Raw genomic sequence first — 21225 nt, 5'->3', positions numbered from 1 at the left:
ATGGAGATGCAGCAATGATCCGGTGCATCAAGTTGTTACTGATGCACTTACCTGTCATTTACCTTTTTTGTGTTTCCTAGGACTCCATCAGGAGCGATCTATCATCATGCAGCTGTAGCCTTACAATAGGTATACAGGGTGCTGCCTCGCCCTGCATGTTTTTAGAGGGTTTAATTACTTTTTATTACGTGCACTTCATACATTATTATCCTGGTCCTGAAGAAGCGCCAAAGACCCTTATGGCGACGCAGGCGCGAAACATGTTGACCTATGATCTCATGACACCCGGGCATAGTGTGCCTCAGGGACAAGATTTTATCTACCAGTTTATCTGCTAAGGGTTTACAATTCATACATTCGCTGCATGTTTACCCTTTATACAACATTGATTTTCTCACCACTTTGCACGCACACCTCCTTTTTTAACCCTCATTAGACCCATACCCCACATACCCACATGCACCTTCCGGCAGTCCTTAAAAGATCTCCGATAAAGAGACCCTTCGGGGGACCCGTAGGGGATTGCAGCGCCGGCCCTACGAGGAGCAACTGCCCGATGATGAAGCATGACACTCCTCGGGGTGTGTGAGGGCAACAGAGGACAACAGTGTTTGTTCCACTTCACTAATGGGTCACATCAACCTAGGATGTCTTTTCCTCTTACTTTTCTTTTTTCACTTTTCCATTGGTTGTGCACGGGTGACTATTTGCACCCCTATGCGAGGGTGACTTTGTTGTACCCCGCTACCGGAACAGTGTCTTCTTTTTGATAACGTATGTTGAAATGAGGAGCATGGACACTGGACCTTTAAATGCTCCTTGGCCCCCCTCTCTCTTTTGTGAAAAAATTATGTACGGCGGATCAGTCGTGGGCCATTATTATGTTCTTCTTTCCTTCCTTTCCCTACAGGCACACGAGACATTATCGCACACAGTAGGGCCACGACTATGGATCCTGCATTTTATGAAAACCGGAGTGGGGACCATATTGTTATTACCCCCCACTAAATTCCCTTGCAAATGAACTTGAGGAGACAGATTCCTGAGGGCATGCAAGGGTCACTTTTCCCTAGACATTCACCCAACAATCCTCAAGGCTCTCTCTCTTTTTTTATAAGGTTTGGGGAGTCTATCTAGCAGGAACAACCACTAGCAACATGGACTATCATCTTACTTATTTCAGCACGGGGATATTGTCCAGATATAACTTTATGGGATCTGTGCCCATGCGACAGGGTATTTAATATGAGGTACTTGGCAATGAAGTTTAATTCTGTGGGCTATATATAAAAATATGGATATTCTACTAAACATTGTGGTACGATCACACATTGCCCACTTCAGCATGTTTCCAACTATTATGCCTATCCGCATACACTGGGGAGTATGTTCCCTGCCAATGCGCATGCGCTGGTGATCCCTGTTTTTGGCGCATGCGCACTACATTGGATTTTGTGAGGACAACCCGGTAAGGGGTACCGCCCACACCTGACCACACTCTTTAATTTGACTCGCGTCTTGCCACTAACGTTCCAACAACCGGCAGACGCATGGAGGGGGTAGGTGTATAGGAGCCAATGCCCGGAGGAAATTGTAAGTAGATCATTATGGCATGAATTAGGGACATGGTGAGCGTTTTGCCCATCAGAGCATGTGCCGTTTTCCTGTTCCTACACGTTTCTGTTTATACTATTTTCCTTCTTTCAACAGCCCGGTAATGTACGGGCGTCCCTTGCTCTCGCCGGTGGAAGTGTTTTAGTAACATGGCGAGGTAAGCATTTTTTAGAGCTAACCACCTTATGGCACTGGTATAGGGGGTATAAGATTCACATGCATTACCAGTTGTTGAAACCTTATGGATATTTGCCGTATTTGAGACAAAGGGAGGTCACGAGTGATACAAAAATGTTTTACAATGAGTAATTGACATGGCGTGCTTTGAGCATTGCACAGAGTCAGGCCCCTTGTTTTGATAATGCTGATGTGTCTCCTGTGCCTGTTTCTTTAAATAATGTTGTTTGATTTAACTGATGTGCACACATGTGTGGCACATTATAAGGCATCAAGTTGTTACTGATGCGCTTATAAGGCATCAAGTTGTTACTGATGCACTTACCTGTCATTTACCTTTTTTCTGTTTCCTAGGACTCCAACAGGAGCGATCTATCATCATGCAGCTGTAGCCTTACAATAGGTATACAGGGTGCTGCCTCGCCCTGCATATTTTTAGAGGGTTTAATTACTTTTTATCACGTGCACTTCATACATTATTATCCTGGTCCTGAAGAAGCGCCAACGACCCTTATGGCGACGCAGGCGCGAAACATGTTGACCTATGATCTCATGACACCCGGGCATAGTGTGCCTCAGGGACAAGATTGTATCTAGCAGTTTATCTGCTAAGGGTTTACAATTCATACATTCGCTGCATGTTTACCCTTTATACAACATTGATTTTCTCACCACTTTGCACGCACACCTCCTTTTTTAACCCTCATTAGACCCATACCCCACATACCCACATGCACCTTCCGGCAGTCCTTAAAAGATCTCCGATAAAGAGACCCTTCGGGGGACCCGTAGGGGATTGCGGTGCCGGCCCTACGAGGAGCAACTGCCCGATGATGAAGCATGACACTCCTCGGGGTGTGTGAGGGCAACAGAGGACAACAGTGTTTGTTCCACTTCACTAATGGGTCACATCAACCTAGGATGTCTTTTCCTCTTACTTTTCTTTCTTCACTTTTCCATTGGTTGTGCACGGGTGACTATTTGCACCCCTATGCGAGGGTGACTTTGTTGTACCCCGCTACAGGAACAGTGTCTTCTTTTTGATAACGTATGTTGAAATGAGGAGCATGGACACTGGACCTTTAAATGCTCCTTGGCCCCCCTCTCTCTTTTGTGAAGAAAAAAAAAAAAAAAATGATAAATAGCATTCTCCGAAAATACAGATACGCCACAATTAGAAGGGGAGCATGTGGTGGTGGTGCTTTAGCAAATGGGGGAGAATGGGTGAGGATGCATTCCACATCCAATGGGGGGAGAAGTGTTGCGGTGTCCACTATTTGCTGTCCACCAAACCAGTGTGATACCCATTGCAGTTGTGATGCCAAGTAGTAATATTCTAGATTAGGGACATTGAGTTCACCCCTGTCTGTCAAAAGATATAGTTTTCGCATGGCTACACTGCGGCGTGCATCACTCAATAGGCGCTCGAGAGAGCAAATAAGGGGTGTCGAATAAAAAGTGGGAGATTGGCAAAATAGTTTAATAATCTTGGTAGGACCACCATCTTCGTCAGAGCTACTCAGCCTGCCACATACAGTGGTAGAGACTGTCAGAAGAACATATGTGCACGTATCACCACGACCACCCAGGAGAGGTTACGATCGACGAGGTCTTCCGATGTATGATAGATGCAGGCTCCCAAGTATTGAAAATTAACGGGTTGCAGTTCTGTGTTGTTTACGTGTATGCACGGTTTGGGGTCTGAGTGATGAATGGGAAGAGACCAGATTTAGGCCAGCTAAACTTAAGGCCAGAGATAGATGCAAATTCTATGAGCAGTGTCGCAATATCCGTGGGAATAGCCTGGATGTCTCTTAAGTAGAGGAGCATATCATCTGCGTAGAGCAACAACGAGTGAGCATTATCGCCTCGAGGAATGCCCTAGGTCCGCCCCTGTGTACGTAAATGATGTGCCAATGGCTCTAAAGCCAGTGAGCATAAGAGTGGGGATAGTGGGCAACCCTGACAGGTCCGCCTTTGTATCGCTATAGGATCTGAGATGTGACGCCTAATTTGCACTGGAACACAAAGGGTACAAATAGCCTGTGGACAAAGAGGGAACAAGTTACTTTGGCAAACATTTCCCATTCATATATGCACCTGTTCCTGTGGGTTCCCATTCAGCTGGCTGTACTGGACAGGACTTCCCTGGTGAGGAACTCCAACTCCTCAGGGGAAAAGGCAAGGACCCTCTCACCTGCTTTGCCCAGCATAAACCCAGCATTTGTAAAGCACAAACTAATCACCCCTAAGGGTCTCAAGGCGCTGGGGGCCGTCGGGGAGATTAAGTGAGCTACTGCCCAGAGTCATAGGGTGCTGGGCTGAGGTGACTCCGCGACGGGAATTGAACCGTGAGCCTCATGCTCCAGAGTCAGCGACCCGGGCCGCTGCGCCTCAGCTCTCCAGGCTCCCAGAGGATGGTTACAGCAGCAAAAACCACGAGGAGGTCTCGTTGGCTGCAGTGTTAGAAGGCAAGTGAACTTTTTGGCCTATACTCAGCGTACGCCATCCGCGACGGAGACAGACAAAGGCATTGGCTTTTGTACATAGGCAGGCAGTGCTTCATTTTGCGGCCAGCGGTTCTTTTCACTACAATATGACAGTATCTGGAGGCATGTCACAGCCAACTCTCAGTGGTGTGCGACAAGGAATCCTTGTTTTAATGATGAGACACATCAACAGCTTCAGCCAGTGTCCAAGAGCTCAGGATTTGGCCAATGTGAAGGGAGACTTGTATGATTTGGTTGGCCTACCACATGTGGTTGGAGCAATTGATGGCACACATATTGCCTTGGTGCTACCTAACGACAGGAAACAGGTCTACCGCAATTAGATGAAGTCCATTCCATCAATGTGCAAGTTGTCTGCTTACCGGATTTATATATTTCAAGTGTGTGTGCCTGCTTTCCTGGATCCACACACCTTTCCTTTGTACTACAAATAGCACCATGCCCCTGCAAACGTCACAACTTGGACCAGAGAGATCCTGGCTTGTTGGTAAGTACAATATGACTTGAGGATCTTTTGCTTTACTCCTAGTTTAGGATTCTACACTGGCCTGATATGATTTCAATCTATCAATTTATTGTTTCCATGTAGAAGACTAAGCGTATCCTAACCGACCATGGTTGTCGGCACCACTGAGGAATCCAACAACTCTGGGGGGGAAGATCGCTTCAGTGAGGCCAATCGAAGAACACGAAGGTCAGTGGACAAGGCTTTTGGGCTACTGAAGGCCAGGTTTTGGTGTCTGGACAAGACCAGTGGAGCTTTCCTCTACTCACCCGATAAGGTTTGCCAAATCATGTTTGCCTGCTGCACAACATTGTCCGGCAGCGGAGCATCACAATCATCCCAGAGGATGGAGACCGTGAAGAGCCACTGGGTGAGGATGTTACAATGCCCAATGACGATAAAAGTGTTGAAGAGGAAGGAATTGACCAATGTCAAGATGTTGTTGCTTGAACTCGAAATACCTTAAAAAACAGGAGACAAGAGAGGTTTGGCAAAACAGGAACAGTTTGTTTAAATAAACAGAGCAGCTGGGAGAACAGTTACAGATACAGGGTCTACGGACTGTCTCAATTTACACATGGTTTGTGGTTTTCTTTTATACATTTCATTGCTAGCAATAAAACGTTTCTTGTTGTCCATGTATGGTGAGGAATGTTGGTTGCTGCCTTTGAGGTCATAAATTGTCTCCTGGATATGACAGGTGAGTCTCGACCGTGCGTGGACACAGTTTGACCAGCGGTGAGAGTGTCCAGATGTCCGACGTGGGGAGCATGTGACCACTACGTGTGCTGGGCCCTGATTGGTTGTGTGTTCCTAACTTGTGTTGTATCTCACTTTATGGTGTTTTGGGGAATGTGCGTACTCACTCCAGCCATGTGTGTTGTATTGGAGCAATCTCCTTGGCAATGTCGCTGCGCCTATCTGTGGGAGCAATCAACTTTTTCCTGCCTGTGCGTTTTGTCTGCAAGCTATGCGCCCTCCCACCTGTGACCTATCAATCGTAAAGCGAGGGGCTCGTTCTGAGGGCATGTCTAACTACATATTTGCATGGGGTTGATGTGGAGTTCAACATGGGTGAATCTGTTGTTAAAGAAGTGATATCATTTTCGCCTACAGTTACAATTGCTTCCATAAAAACAGCCACAATAAATTCCATATTGACGTTTTGAATGACCACTTCTTCACCTGAGTGTAATTGTACCCTTACATACTGTGACATCCAATGTCTGAACAACTTGTGACGTAGGGAACATATCAGTCAGGGATGGTAATTTGGTAGCAATGATCAGTTTAGGAAAGTCCAAGGCAAACATGTTTGTGGATCAGAGTTTGCCTACATTGACTACTGTTTCCATTGACATAGATGAACTTTGCATGTGCTAAGTATATGTGTCCTCCTAACTTGTCAGCTGAGTCAAATTGTGTATGTTAAATCATTCATTTCCCCTTGTTGTTCTGTTTCAGGGTCCTTCCCTATGTCATCTTCAATTGGACATTTCAAAGGAGTGACGCTGTCAGTGATGTGTTTCTGTTGGAAAGTATAAAGGGGACGTGGGCTGATCCTGGGGCAGACCGCCACTTGGGATGGGCAGATCTTGCACAGGGACAAATTGCATTGTGATTGAATGGAAGTTCTTGAGATTGTAACAGACCTGTTTGCTGCGTGATGTTGCCACCAAGGCAATATGTGCTGCTTCACGTGTGGTAACCTCATGTGTATAACAGGCCATAGCATACTGGTCTCCCGTCACATGGGCAAAAGCTTCAGTTTGTGTTGAGTGTAGGACGCTGTTGATGTGTCTCCTCAAAGTTGAGCTGTTTTGTAGCACACCACTCAATGGTGGTTGTGACATCGCCCCAGATACTGCCACAGTCTCGTGGAATGGTAATGTGGTCTCAGAATGTGCTATTGCCATGATGTAGACTATTGGTGTTATTGGTGTAGGATACGTATTGTGCGGGCTGGACGTGTTGCTCCAGCGGAGGTCATGCATAAATAATAGTTAGCCTACGGAATTGGATTTCTTTTAATATTCCCTTTCGTCCAGGGCATCAAGGTTCTGGATTGTCTAAATGGCACACACTGTTTGGCGTCTGCATGGTTTGTGTAATGCATATTTGATTGTGTCACAAACGTTTCACCGAGATGACACCAATACATTCCAATTTCACTGTTTCATTGTCCATCTTTTTTAACCCGTTGCATGCTGATGACGGAACCGCTCCGTCATCAGCTGCGGGTGCGCTGTGCTGATGACGGAGCGGTTCCGTCATGGCCCGCTCGCCGCTCATGCGCGGCGCGAATTCCGCGCCTGCGCTGAGCGTTCTATTGAGCGGGGCGGGAACCGCTCCGTCACAAGCACATCCCAACCGCGGCTGGTGACGGAGCGGTTCCGTCACCAGCATGCCCCGCCCCCTTAGCACTGCAGCGAAGTAGCCGCCGCAGTGAAGGGGATAAACATGTAAAACAAATTACCAAGTTGGTTTCGAGGATTCGTTTTAGTATCATTGTGTCTGACAGATTTCAAAAGTGATGGTGTTCGGAAGACATAGAAACTGATTGACCACAATGAATACAACACCAGTGTTACACTTTGCTATATATGCATTTATTTGGAACAGAAAGAGGAGTGTCATAGTTTTGACTACAGAAAGAAACTAGGACAGTAATAAAAAAATAAAGAAATCCATCATGGTGGAGGAAACTATATTTGCTGAGAACAAATAATTTGGAGTCCAATGTACAAAATACATTTCAACTAAGAAAAGGAAAATGTGTCCATGAAATAGTCAACAGAGTGAATGGTATACACACACCGGAAGAAATTAGGTTCTAAGGGCCAGATGTAGGAGACCAAATACCGGTCATTAACGGCCGATTTCGGCCGTTACCGACCGGTATTTGAAGATGGAGATGTAGGGGCATGTAAAAATACAGAATCAGTAATTTTATCGAATCGGTAATTTTACCGATTCTGTAAAATACCGAATTGGTAAAATTACCGAATCTGTATTTTGACATATAGGTAGCACTTAAAGCAGTGCTACAAGGGTTTAAGAATTCGTTATTTACCACCAACTAGAAGTTGGTGGTAAATAATAAAAACCCTTTAAAAAGCATTTTTTTGTGATTTTTAAACAGTGTCATGCCCTAAGGGCATGTATGTCTGCAACATGTGACACCCTGCGACCCTCAATGTTTCTTCCAATTACCGAATCGGTAATTGCCATTGATTCCTATGGGCCTTGAGCCAATTCGGTAATTGATTCGGTAAATATACCTACATCCCGATTGCCAGTTCTTAAATACCGAATCAGTATGATTCGGTATTTAAGAATCGGAGATTACCTACATCTGGCCCTAAATCTCTTGGAGATGGTGGTGGAGGTATTGCCATCCTCTCTTCATGGTCCGGAAGAACGTCCCCTCCAGTGCAGGGACTGGCATCGGTGTAACAGTTCCCTGTTGTGGGAGGGCCTCCGTGTCTGTGGCTGCAGAAGTTGTATTGTCTCCTAATGTAGAAGAACCACAGACAGAGGTAGATGGTCCAGGAAAAGACCCGAACATGTGATGATAAATGTCAGACCTCACCCTAGTCAAGGAGCACAAATTGGCGTTGAGATTCTGTATTTCAATGTTGTGCTTCCTCTGCATGCACCTGCTTAAGGTCCCTGACATCTATCAGGGCCTGGCCCATCACATCTTGGAGCTATTGCATTGCTCCTAAGACTCACTCAGTGGTGGGCTGGGTGACAGTGACACAAGAGGGCGATAAGGTACCCAAAAATTAGTTTACGTCTTTGGAATCTTGGGCATTAAGAGTCAAAGAGGTTTCTGGTGAGCAATTGGCTATACTAACTTTAGCAAATCCTTTTTTTCATCCTTCTTTCTTAGGTCTACTTTTAACTCACAGATGTGGGTACACGGTGAGGTATCTTTATCTTGGCCTAGACTTTATCTATAACTAATAGTTCTACCCATAGAGCAGTAGCAGCCATTAGTACTTCCTAAAAAGAAACTTTAAAGGGCATTATGAGTGACTTTGATCCTTCTCCACTTGTAGATTCCCCATCAAACCTCGGCTGCATGAACTAAAGAAAGACAGCGCTCCTGAGGAAGGTGGATTCAAGTCATTTTTTATGCAACGAAACGAGCGTTGGCCAATTTTTTTCCAGCTGGTGGCTTAACCATGGATAATATTCAAGGATCGTATAATAGATGTTGGTTGAGTGGGGGGTTATGTACATTTATGTTTCCGTTTTCCCCTTTCCTCCCAGACCACATAATCAATCATTAAGGGGTACCTGGGGTTTTGTATGGCAAGGGGCTTCACTTTCCTGGCCCACTGGATCCCTCCCACGACACCGAGCCCCACTACCCTGTTCCCTTAAGGCAGTGTGGCCCACCCCTAGGTGTCCGAGCACAAGTGGAGGGGATTGCTCAACCGTACACAGGTCTGGGGGGTGTACGGGGGCACAAGATGGGAGATGTTGTCCTTTGGATACAGGGAGTAGAGGTATCCTTATCCCTAGTGGTTGTACCGGATGGGGTAGGAGGTGTAGGCCAAGTGTGACTCACTGAAGCTGTCTGCCCTGGCAGAGTAGATGGACCAGGCCTCCCCTCATCACCTGGACTTCCAGGAGCGGTGTCTTCACTGAAGGCCAGATCCCGGCCTACAGTGGAGGCATCATGGCGTGCAGAGGGTGGTCAACTGGCCTTGGGTATGGGTCCTAATATGAATTACATAAATATAAACACATTTACGGTCTGTATTGCACTTCATATCTATCTTCAGCTACAGATGACACAACCTAAATGAAAGAAAAAATAATGATTAATGGGATGTTGAAGTCTTTGTTTTATTTTTCACTTTTTGCACATGCATGTTAGTGTTCACAGAGGCACACTGCAGTAACAATGATGGAGACATGTGCTGACATGTAAAGTGTTATTTAGGAGGTGTGCATTCCATGTACCATGCATGCAACTCAACACAGTAGAGAGGAGATTTGAGAGCTGATCCACCTCAAGACCTGGAAGCCTTTAAAATACACCATGGTGCAACTTATTTGATGACATGGCATTGGTCATCATATGAACACTGCACAGCAATGTGTGTAGCAATCATTCGGCATGCCACAAACATGATTGGAAAACTTTGTCGATACACACTGTGATTCCTGCAAGGAAGTAGATCTATTCAATGGAGTTACAAGAAGGTGACGACACACTGGATCCACACAGCAGATGACATTTGTAAACATACATGAAATGGTGAATGATAACTACATGAAGCTTTGTCTTTTGTGCATATGTGGAAGGAAAGAAAGATTGGGCGACATCACACCGCACTGTTGTTTCGCAGACACCAAAGTCAAGGCTTCGTGGCAGTCGTAGTCATTTGTGGACACTGTTGCCAATACTTGTGATAAATTGAGTTACAAATACCTATACAAATTAGTACAGTGAAAATTAAACACACATTTCCTATATGTACATATAATGTGCATAGGTAATAAACCACTTACTAGAACTATACCTCCATGTGCACATGGATGGAGTTTGGAACTTGTTTTATGAATAAGTTAAACAATGTATATTGAGATACAGCAAAGGACTCAGCAAACGCAAAGGATGATCCGGCGAGAACACCACACAATCTGACAACACATGTTGGTGATTGGTAAACAGATTGAAACCAACCAGGATGCTACTGATTTGTATAACACTAGGGCTTTTGAGAACGGAAGTTTAAATATATGTTTTGATCGGTGTCTAGAAACATTCTGAAGACCTACGTGAAGGACAAGGACTCCATTTGTGATTATTTAGACACACATAGGTGCAGCTCACCAGCTCCCACTCCACCAGGGACTCCTGTCAAGCCTTCAGGATGTCGGGTCTGATGCTGTAGGTGGGGCTGGGAGAACCCCCACCAGTCCTGCTGGCCTCCAGGTGCTGCTTGGAGGTCAGGGACTTCTTCATGTGTTCCTGTGTGCTCAGATTGTTAGCCTCAGCAGGCACTCTCTTGACTCTTCTGCCCTATCTTTTCCTTTTCTGATAGCATTTTGTACTCGTGCTCCAGACAACTGTAGCTCTACATTTCATCCACCATGAATGGTCATTCGTCCTCCTCCCGGCCATTGTGATCAATAAGAAACATATACAAGTGTCCCTACAGTAATACAAAAATAAAGCAACAATGTTAAAGTGAAAGAAATAGAGGGAGGACAAGAAAACAAAAACTTCCCTGGATGTTGATTGGCGAAGTCGTCCTCAGAATGGTGGTCAGCGGTGGAATGGCAAAGGATCATGATCTGAAATTGAATGTGTTTTATAGTGTGTTTGCAGGTATTCACAAGTGTCCAGTACACTTCAGGCGTGCGCTGCTAACATCCATCCAACGGCTGCAGCTACATTCAAATGGTGAACAAGCCCCACAACAGACTCCGCTGTGCACCTCCAGCATGACCGTATTATCTACAAAGGGTTGGCGCAATGCTGTCGTCCTGACGCGACAGAGGGCTCGTCGCCAGCAGTGGAGTCACCATGTAGGCTGCTAGTTAGCGCTAGAGCGACAGAGTACTCTCCGTCGATGTGGACAGCGGCTGGACGGCCATAGCTCCACATACAGCGGTCAGATCACTGTTGGCTTGACGAAGGACTAAAGACCGCCACAGCTGTAGACTGGCGGTGACACCGCCACGCTCTAAACCAGGCCCACACTCTTTCAGTTGAGGAAATCAGTTTGTAGCAAATATTCACAATAAGAGAAGTTACCATACTAAAGCGTATTTTTGAATTATATAACCCATGTGCAAGGGTAAAGACTTGCTGGCCAATTTATTTCTCTAATATTTTACACTTTTCTGAATGGTTACCAATGGAAATACCATAGATTCATGATTCTAGTATGATTGCTGCCTCCAGACAACAAATGTCTTAGTACTGTGGTTGTTCGACTTAATTTTCAACTTAGAATGTTAAAAAATGTTCACATATGGGTTCTGTTTAGTGTGCACATCCATGTGAGTGATTGAGACACTGATGGCTCTTAATGAGGGCACATTAATACCTTGTGTTAGAGTACTAGTCTACAGAGAAGCACAGCTTACGACTGCAGTGTAAATAACATTACAGTCCGTACGTTGAGGTAGACCTGCCTCCAGGCACATTAGGGCACGTATAAACCACTACTAGGGATTTCCAGTAGGCCTGGTATATGCAACCCTGCGGCTACCAATGCAAACTCTGCCCAAGGGCATTGGACGGCTTTACATGAGCACCAAGGGCCTCATTTATGAGGGCGTGCGTCAGTTTTGCGCTTCCGATGCGTCACTTTTTGTGATGCATTGGCGGCGTAAAACATGCCTCCTGTTGCGCACTATTTACAAAGTGACGCATCTAAGCAGATGCGTCACTTTGTAAATCCCTGCACTACATTATACCTGCGTCAGGTACAATGTATGCAGAGGGGGCGTTCCCCCGCAAAAAGCCTCGTAATAGGGACGCAGTAAAATCTATGAGATTTCACTGCATCACTTCTAGGACACAAATGCGTCAATTTCCTATGCCTGCCTCATGGCAGGCGTAAGACTGACGCAGGCCCTTTCACATGGAGCTCGCCCCATGTGAACGGACGCATTGCTGGAGTTGCGTCACTTTTGTGACACACCCCAACAATGCGTGACTTTTGAGCTTACAGATACGTCAGAAATACTGACGTATCTGTAACTCCTTGCGACACGATGCGTCATACTGTAAATATGACGCATCATTGGTGTCGCAAGGAGGGCGCAGTGAAAAGTGACGCATCGCTGTTTTCACGCAGCGAAGCGTCACTTCTCATAAATGAGGCCCCAGATACATTGCCCAACGTCAGAGTATTATTATTATTTTTTTAAAGGCCTGAGAGATGAAGTGATATGTCCGGAGTTCCAGGACGTTGAGCCTGCGCCTGGATTCGACTGTGGTGCCCCAGGTCCAAGGTTGGCAGCTCTGGCTGTAACACCACCTCAACTTCTCTCAACATCCTGCCTTGAGGTCCAGAGTCCTCAGCCTGCCAAGAAACCTCTCAACTTCCACACAGCCCAGTCCCACTCTGGGTATAATGCTACCCGCTTTCAAGAGGCGTATCACTAGAGTAGATAAGTCATACACTACTCACTCGTAGACGCGGCATTCTCTCCTAATGTCCGCTTCGCTCATGATGTCGTAGGGGACGCTTTTGATAGCGGCCCTTCTGCCCAAATAAGATCCTTGACGCGCTTTGCCGCAGCAACCTTCACCAAGAGTATTAGATATGATTTCCATTGAGGCAGATCTCTACCCTAAAGAACAAAGCAAACAACAAGCATTTGCAAAGGCAATCATGTTTTATACGGATACGATTCTCTCAAACTTAAGATACAGAGCACAGGTACTATACAGACATCACCAAGGCTAGCTGTTTTACCTCATAATAAAATGTAGAGACAGCAGCCACAAGGCATGCTTCCCCCTCCCAATCTACTGCACAGCAATTGCAGTGCAAGCTTCCCCCCTCAAGGAAAATGTACTGCACAAGAGCTCCAGTGCAAATCTCCTTCCTTACAAAATATGTATGTGAGCAATTAGGGGCATATTTACAATAAGTGGCGCATCCCTGCGTATCAGCAGGGATGCGCCACTTATTGTGCGCCATGCCTCCGCCACCATGGATGCGCCGCATTTACAATGCGGCGCATCATGGGGCAAAAACGGCACAGAGGCGTCACGCATCTGTGTCGTAAAGGCGGCGCATTGCTGGAGTTTCGTCGCAAGCGCGACGCAGCTCCAGCAATGCTCTGGGAGCTCTATCTCCACAATGCTGCGTCAATCCTTGCGCCTGCTTCAAGTATGCGCAGGGTTTTGACGCAGCATGGGCCCCAAAGTGACTGAGTGACATCTTGTACATTTCAATCAGCCACTTTTAGGAGGCGTTCCTGCCACGGAAAGCCCCCCCCGCGCAGGAACGCCTCCTTCTGGCGCAGGGCTTTACAACAGGACGCATCTCCCAGATGCGTCACGTTGTTAATACCCCGCACCACGGCGAATCTTTTGCGACGCCACTGCGTCACAAAAGTGATGCAACGGCGGCGTAAAAGACGAGCAAGGGGCTTGTAAATCTGCCCCTTAGGGTATTGGTCCCGGGGGTAGGAGGGTAAGTTGTTGATGAGAACCCACCTCAAATAATAAACACACCCTTGACAGGGCGAACCACTAAAACCTCTAATTTAACCCGAGCTCAACTCCCTGGTAGGTTCGGCACAGATCAGACAGGCCTAACTCAGAGGCAAGGTGCAAATATTTATGCTGCAGTCAATCAATAAAGTTAAAAGGCAATGCAAGAAAAATACCAAACCAACTTAGAAAAGGGTAGTACATTGGAACCTCTTTGCTGCTAACCCCCACCCCCCCGTGCCAAGCCTTTTTTGTGGCTGTTTGGGGCACCCTGTAACGTTTTGTTCATATAAGGTATCCACCCCAAATTTACGTCCTTTTCTTCCAACATCTTGAAGATTTGAAAGGTACCCAGGATTTGTGGATTACTCTGGAGGGGACTGATAAATTGGCCAAAATACTGCTATCTTTTGTGTTTTTTTAGGAAAAATTGGGAAAAAGTACTGCAGAGGAAAGTATTTGTTTTTTTCCCTGCAAAAGGTATCAAAAAGGGTTTGTGGTGCTAAAATAACCATCTTCCCAGATTTCAGGAACAGGCAGACTTATGTCAGAAAACCAATTTTCTACACAGTTTTGGCATTTTCCTGGGACATAGCCTGTTTTTCCTATTTTGTGTGCTTTCAACCTCCTTACAATTAGTTGTAGAAATGGGTGTGAAAGCAATAATGGATCCAGGAGAACTATACATTTTTTGAAAATTAGACAAATTTCTAAATTCAGCAAACGGTCATTTGTGTAGACCATTAAAGGCTTTTCTATCGAAACTAACAATTGAAATAAAACATATTGAAATTGAGTTGGAAAAAACAGCTATTTGTGCCAATGTTTTCACCTGTAACGTCTTCTAAGTATGGCAGATTTTTAAAGGAATATACCGTCACATCCACTAGTTCTTTCTGGCTGCTGGTATATGTTGGACTTGTAGGTCCACCAAGAACCGGGGTACACAGAGCCAATAACTGAGCTATGTCTTGCAATAGTTTTTCATTGTGTACCGGGTATATAGCAATTCATTTGGAAAAATATAAAGAATGGAGAATAGGTACTAAGGAAACCAATATATTCCGGAAATGGGAACAAAATATAGAGTTTAGAAGCAGTGGTTATTTGCAAATCTCCTAAATTGTGGGCACCCATACAAGCAATAAGTGAATTTGAGGAAATTTTTTAAAATGACTTCTTTTTTACACATTGTCTTACATTTGGAAGGCAGAATTGCAAAGAAAGTAAATTGTTAATAACACTTGTTCTACTATTTTGTGTTCCCCTAAGTCTCCCATTAAAATGGTACTCACTTGTGTTGGTAAGCCCAGTACCCGCAACAGGAAACAAGTGAGATACAATTTTTATCAGGAGACTTGGGGGAATGCTGGGTGGGTGGACATTTGTGGCTTCCCACAGATTCCAGAACTTTCCTTCACAGAAATGTGAGGAAAATGTGTTTTTATTGACTAAGTTTGAGGTTTGCAGGGTATTCCGGGTAACAGAACCTGGTGGGAGGAAGTTGGGGCATTGGCATGCCCATTCTGGGCTGCCCCCACCCCAACATATAAAAATAATAATATTCCTTGGTGCCTAATGGTATTTCTGCCCCCAGGGCCTATTGCCCCTATCTGCCTCATTCTGTGCCGCCCCCCACCCCTGAACTTTGAAAGGAAATAATCCCTGGTGCCTTGTGGGCTTTTTCCTCCCCACCCAAGGGCCAAACATTTTTGGGGTGGGGGCATTGGCATGCCCATTCTGGGCAGTCCTCGCCCCCACGTATAAAAAAACCCGAATCCCTGGTGCTTAGTGTGCTTTCCACCCCCCTCGGGGGCAGATCAGGGGCTATCGCCCCCATCTGTCTACGGGGAGGGGTGCAGAAAGACTGTCTTTTTTTTTTAGGGGAATAGGGGCATTGGCATGGCCATTCTGGGCAGCGCCCACCACTGAACTTTAAAAAAAATACCTGGTGCCTAGTGGGCATTCTTACACCCTCCTCCCCGGGCAGATAACAAGCTATTGCTCCCATCTGCCTTGCAGGGGGGGTGGGGGGCAAAAGACATTGGCACTTTTTTGGGGGGTGGGGACATTGGCAGGCCCGCTCTGGCCAGCCCCCATTCCTACGTATAAAAAAACCTAACTAAACTCTGGTGCCTTGTGGGCTTTCTGCTCCCCTTAACTCCCGGGTGGCAGATCAGAGGCTATTGCTCCCATCTGCCTCCTGGGGGGGGGGGGCATATTCAGTCTGGGCAGCCTCCACCGCTGACCTATAAATAAATAATCCCTGGTGTCTAGTGTGCTTTCTGTCCCCCCCCAAAAATACTGAATATGCCAAATCTTTATTGACGGAGTAAAGGCCCATGCCCAAGGGGCGCTCCTATGCCCATGCCCTCCTGGGACCATCCCCAAGCAAGAATCTACTAGGGAAGGATACCGTCGGAAAGGGGAGATTCTTCTCTTTCCAACGATATCTCTCCCATATGCATCGGTGCTCAGGGGCCACCAATCACAAACTATAACGAGCCGATCGGCTCATTTTAGTTTCAGATGTAATGATGTCAGCGCGCCCCGCGTGCGATCGTCATTACATATGAAAAAATAAAAAGCCACAAGAGGTTGGGGAAGCTCTTCCCCACCTCCTGAGACAAAAATGTAAAAAAAAAAAATCCACTGTAGTCTGCAGCAGAGAGATATTGTGCTTGTATGCGCATGATGGAAAGGTTCAGTCATGAGGACACGAGCACTGGTGCTCATGACGGAACCATTTCATCATGAGCACCGGAAGGGGTTAATAAATATAATCACACCAGAACAACAAAAACCCTATTAAGGATCTGGAGTTCTAGATTTTCTAAATTAAAGGTTCAAAATAACTCCTTAACCCCTTCCACGCTGATGACGAGCTGGGCTCTGAAATCTTCCCTGAAAGACACAGCTCTTCGAGGAGTTTTGATTACCTATAACAGCGCATGAAGTCTGGGAAACATATGGGATTCAAATTGACAGTTACATATCTCTCACCGGGTTCCACGAAGCTGAGAAGATCATTCCCTGACACTGCGTCCTTAGTTATGATGACGTAGTATCCACTACGCATTGTTACGAGCACGTATCAACGCGCTGACGTGCTCCAACTACTCTGTTAATCTCGAATCTCCATAGTTACCGTCCTCGACATTATCACACTGAAACAAGCACTGCTACTTACACCCCGTTATCTAAAGCTGTTTCAGAGGAGAATTCATATTATCACACCCCTGACTTTTAACAAATTTCCTCGCTTTTGACAGCAACAATAGAACCACTCACACCTAGTCAATCACTACGCTGGTTCTTCTGCCTACGCATCGGACAGAAATTCGCCTTGAAAGTGAATTGCTCATCTTACCGGTTGATTCCTGTAACCCTACGCTGATACACACAGCATCCACTTGTGTTTGTCAAGCATTCTCCTGTGTTAAAGTGCAAAGTTCGTTTGTTTAAACAGTTCACTCGCTATTTTGGAAAACAGAAAAGGAACAGCTTTTACCAGCTCATACTGCCATCTAGTGACAGAAGTTGGAACTGAACCAGAATTGAAAATTTTTCTTCACAGCTCCTTGCTTCTGTGACACACTCACAACCTTTACAGTGTGTCATTTCCGTGATACACACACAATTTTTGCAGCATATTACTTCTGTGATATGCACACAATTTTCTAGTTTTAAGTCTAAAATGTTTTTAGAGTGTTTTTTTTCCACAAACAGCACACATTACATCTAGATTTCTAAAAAAAAAAAATGTTTTTTTTCTTCTCTCCAAACAAATTTTAATCTACATATTACCAATACATAGTATTGCGTATTGTTCTATCGCAATATGCAAAGTGTCACTCCACCTGCATCATTTTTACAAGTACCTGGTGATCCCCCATTAGAATGGAAATTGTGGATCAGATCTTTCATGGCCTACTTAGGTGCCATTGATGGCCAGAGATACAGACCAGAAAGAAAAAAAAACCTTATGTATTATCATCTGGGGGTCGAAGGTCAAAATGTATTTGATCATTTACCTCCATATGATCCACCTGAAGGTCAGGATCTAGATGAGTTTGAATTAGCTAAAGCAAAACTAGAAAAATATTTTACTAAAACAAAGAATTTAGTTGTACATAGATATAAATTCTTCACAAGAACACAAAAAAGTGATGAAAATATTGATACCTTTATAACTGCTTTGAAAATGTTAGCCGCAAATTGCGAATTCGACAACTTCACGTCACAACTCATTAGGGATCAACTTGTTGCACGATGCTATTGCAAAGAAATTCAAAAGAAGTTACTCACGTGCAAAGATCCTACGTTAGATAAAGCTGTTGATATAGCCAAAAGCATAGAAACCTCCATGGATGATGTTAAACAACTGGAAACAGCCATGTCTAATACCACAGTCTCTGGTGCTGTTTCTAGCACTCCTACAACTAAAATTCCTTTTGTACCACGTGGTAATTTTAGAAGACCCAATATATCTAGAGGTGGCAGGTTCAAACAATTTGACTCTAGAATGTTCTGTTATAGATGTGGTTCTTCTTTTCATGTTTCTTCTTTTAAGAACTGTCCTGCTATCAATCAACAATGTGGTCAATGTGGTAAAATGGGACATTTTGCTAAAATATGCATGAGAGGCAGGAGAGGTAGTGTAAGAGGAAATATTCGATGTGTCATTAATGACGAAAATAATGTTGATAATAGCGACTGTTTTTCTAATGAGGATGATTTTTCACATGAGGACATCATGCATCAGGAATATGTTGTAGTAGTCCAAGATTCCCATGACAAACATATTTCTGATCCTGAAGTTGATGTTATCATTGAAAAAGACCATGTTCAATTACTAGTAGACACTGGCGTCACCATTATATCACAGGATAAATACAACAAGTTTTGGACCGATAAAAACCTATTGCCCTCTGATATTCTTACTGTAGCATTTGAAGGTAGTAGGATTAATTTACTTGGTTACTTCTGGGCTGACATTAATGTTTTAGGAGTGACTATCAAAGGGAAAGTGTATGTAGCCAGGAAAGGAATTAATGTTCTTGGTCTTATCCACCAAGCGGAAATTGGTTTGACTATTAAGCCAGGACTAGATAATCCAGTTTTCATTGACAAACAAACTAAAGAAGAAATTTCTGTTACTATGATTACTAACCCTACATCCTGTTCTCGTGTTCACAATAATTGGGAACAAGAATTTAGTAAAATTTTTGAAGACCGTCTTGGTAAAATCACCAATTTTCAGCATTCTATCAGAGTAAAGGACAATGTCGTTCCTATCAAGCATAAGTTACGCAATGTTCCTTTGAGCATTAGAAGCGATCTATCTAAGCATTTGAAAACTCTGTGTGATCAAGGGATCATTGAAAAGGTTGAGTCCACTCTATGGCTTTCCCCCATTGTTTTAGCCAAGAAGAGATCAGGCGATTTGAGAATGTGTGTTGACTTACGCACTCTCAATGAAGCTATTTGGGTTGATGGGGTTCCTCTACCACGCATTGAGGACCTTATTGCCAAAGTGGGGTCATCTACGTGGTTTACGAAGCTTGATCTCAAAGCAGCCTATCACCAAGTAGTGTTGTACCCTCAATCCAGACATTTCACTGCCTTCGTCACTCCAGATGGTGTTTTTCAATTCTGTCGTCTTCCCTTTGGACTAGCGTCCGCTGCAGCAGTCTTTCAAAGACTCATGTTGGAAATGTTTGCTCATAATCCCAACGTAGTTGTCTTTCAAGATGACATTCTCATATTTACAAAAACTGAGAGTGAGCACAACCAAGCGATTAGTGAAGTTTTTAAAGTACTCGAGAATAGAGGTTTAACGCTGCAAAAAAGTAAATGTATATTCAAAGCCAAAGAAATTGAGTACCTAGGACATATCATTTCGGAAAAAGGTATTAAACCCAGACCAGGTTTGGTTAAGAGTATTATTGAAGCACCAGCTCCCCAAAATAGAGAACAACTCTTGTCCTTTCTCGGCTTATGTAAGTTTTATGCAAAATGTATGAAAGATTTTGCAAAAACCACCGAATGCTTCAGGTCTTTGTTGAAGAAGGGAGCTGTTTTTGTTTGGTCTGAAGAATGCAAAAAAGGTTTTCAGTACATCAAAGATCATATACTTTCAGCTCCAGCTTTACAAGCATTTGTTGAAGGTAGACAAACTTTCGTCACGGTTGATGCATGTGAGTACGGCTTGGGTGCAGTTCTTTCTCAATGTTCTGGGGGGAAGGAGTACACAGTAGGGTTTGCTTCTCGCACCCTCCGTCCTGTTGAACGGAAGTATTCCGTCATTGAAAAAGAACTCTTGGCCTGTACATGGAGCGTGGAGAAATTTAAACCATATTTATGGGGTAGGTCATTTGTCCTCAAAACTGATCATCGACCATTAGTTGATATTCTAAATGGAAAAAATGTCAAACGCACGACAGCTCGTTTAGCAAGGTTGTCCACGAAATTACTAGAATACACTTTTAATGTGGAATACATACCTGGGGGAAGAAACAGCAGGGCGGACTGCCTTTCTAGGCTTCCCATTCCCGATAGTGATGAACAAGATTGCGAGACAGAAGTAGAGGAGTGTTTTGTAGCTAATGTCTGTCTAGAATCTATATTCTTTTTAGAGGATGACTGGATCAAAGAATTAAATGATGACATAGTTCTTAAAGAAGTTTCTACCCTCATAAGAAAAGGATGGCCGAAAGAGAAATGTCTTTCTCCCGATCTTCAAATGTTTTGGAAGATTAATACTGAGCTTTCAATGGAAAATGGCATAATTGTTCGAGGTAACAAATTGGTTCCTCCATCAAGTTTTAGAAAAAAAATCATTTTAGCTGCACATTCAGGTCATCTTGGTACCACCATTACCAAGAGGAAAGTGAGGTCTGATTTTTGGTGGCCGAAAATGGATTCTCAGGTAGATGAAATTGTCAAGCTATGTTCACATTGTAATGCCAGTGACAAAGTTTTAGTCTTGGAAGACCTTGTGGAATCTAAGGCTTCTATTCCTGGTAGGGCTTGGCAGAAGTTAGGAATGGACTTTCTTGGACCGTTTCATGTGCTTCTCAGCAATTCAAAATACTTTTTGGTTCTCGTGGATCATTTATCAAGGTGGGTTGAAGTTGAACCAATTAGTATACCGAATTCAAAAAGTGTTATCGATTGCTTGAACCGTATATTCTTGAGAGAAGGTTACCCAGAGG

The 21225-nt window shown here is 44.4% G+C and overlaps 1 protein-coding gene across 1 annotated transcript in view; it reads right to left on the bottom strand.

Annotated features, from left to right (window-relative positions):
- Window positions 1-13120, bottom strand: part of LOC144770017 (5'-AMP-activated protein kinase catalytic subunit alpha-1-like) — a 69947-nt gene extending 56827 nt beyond the window's left edge. The window contains exon 1 of the mRNA XM_078654209.1: window positions 12975-13120. Coding sequence (XP_078510335.1) covers window positions 12975-13120 — 146 coding nt within the window. The remainder of the gene's footprint in view (window positions 1-12974) is intronic.
- Window positions 13121-21225: the final 8105 nt, after the last annotated feature.

This window comes from Lissotriton helveticus, chromosome 7, assembly GCF_964261635.1.
Source record: "Lissotriton helveticus chromosome 7, aLisHel1.1, whole genome shotgun sequence".
Classification (NCBI taxonomy): Eukaryota; Metazoa; Chordata; class Amphibia; order Caudata; family Salamandridae; genus Lissotriton; species Lissotriton helveticus.
The sequence above is the reverse complement of the archived record's forward strand: the minus strand, read 5'-3'. Positions and strand labels throughout refer to the sequence as shown.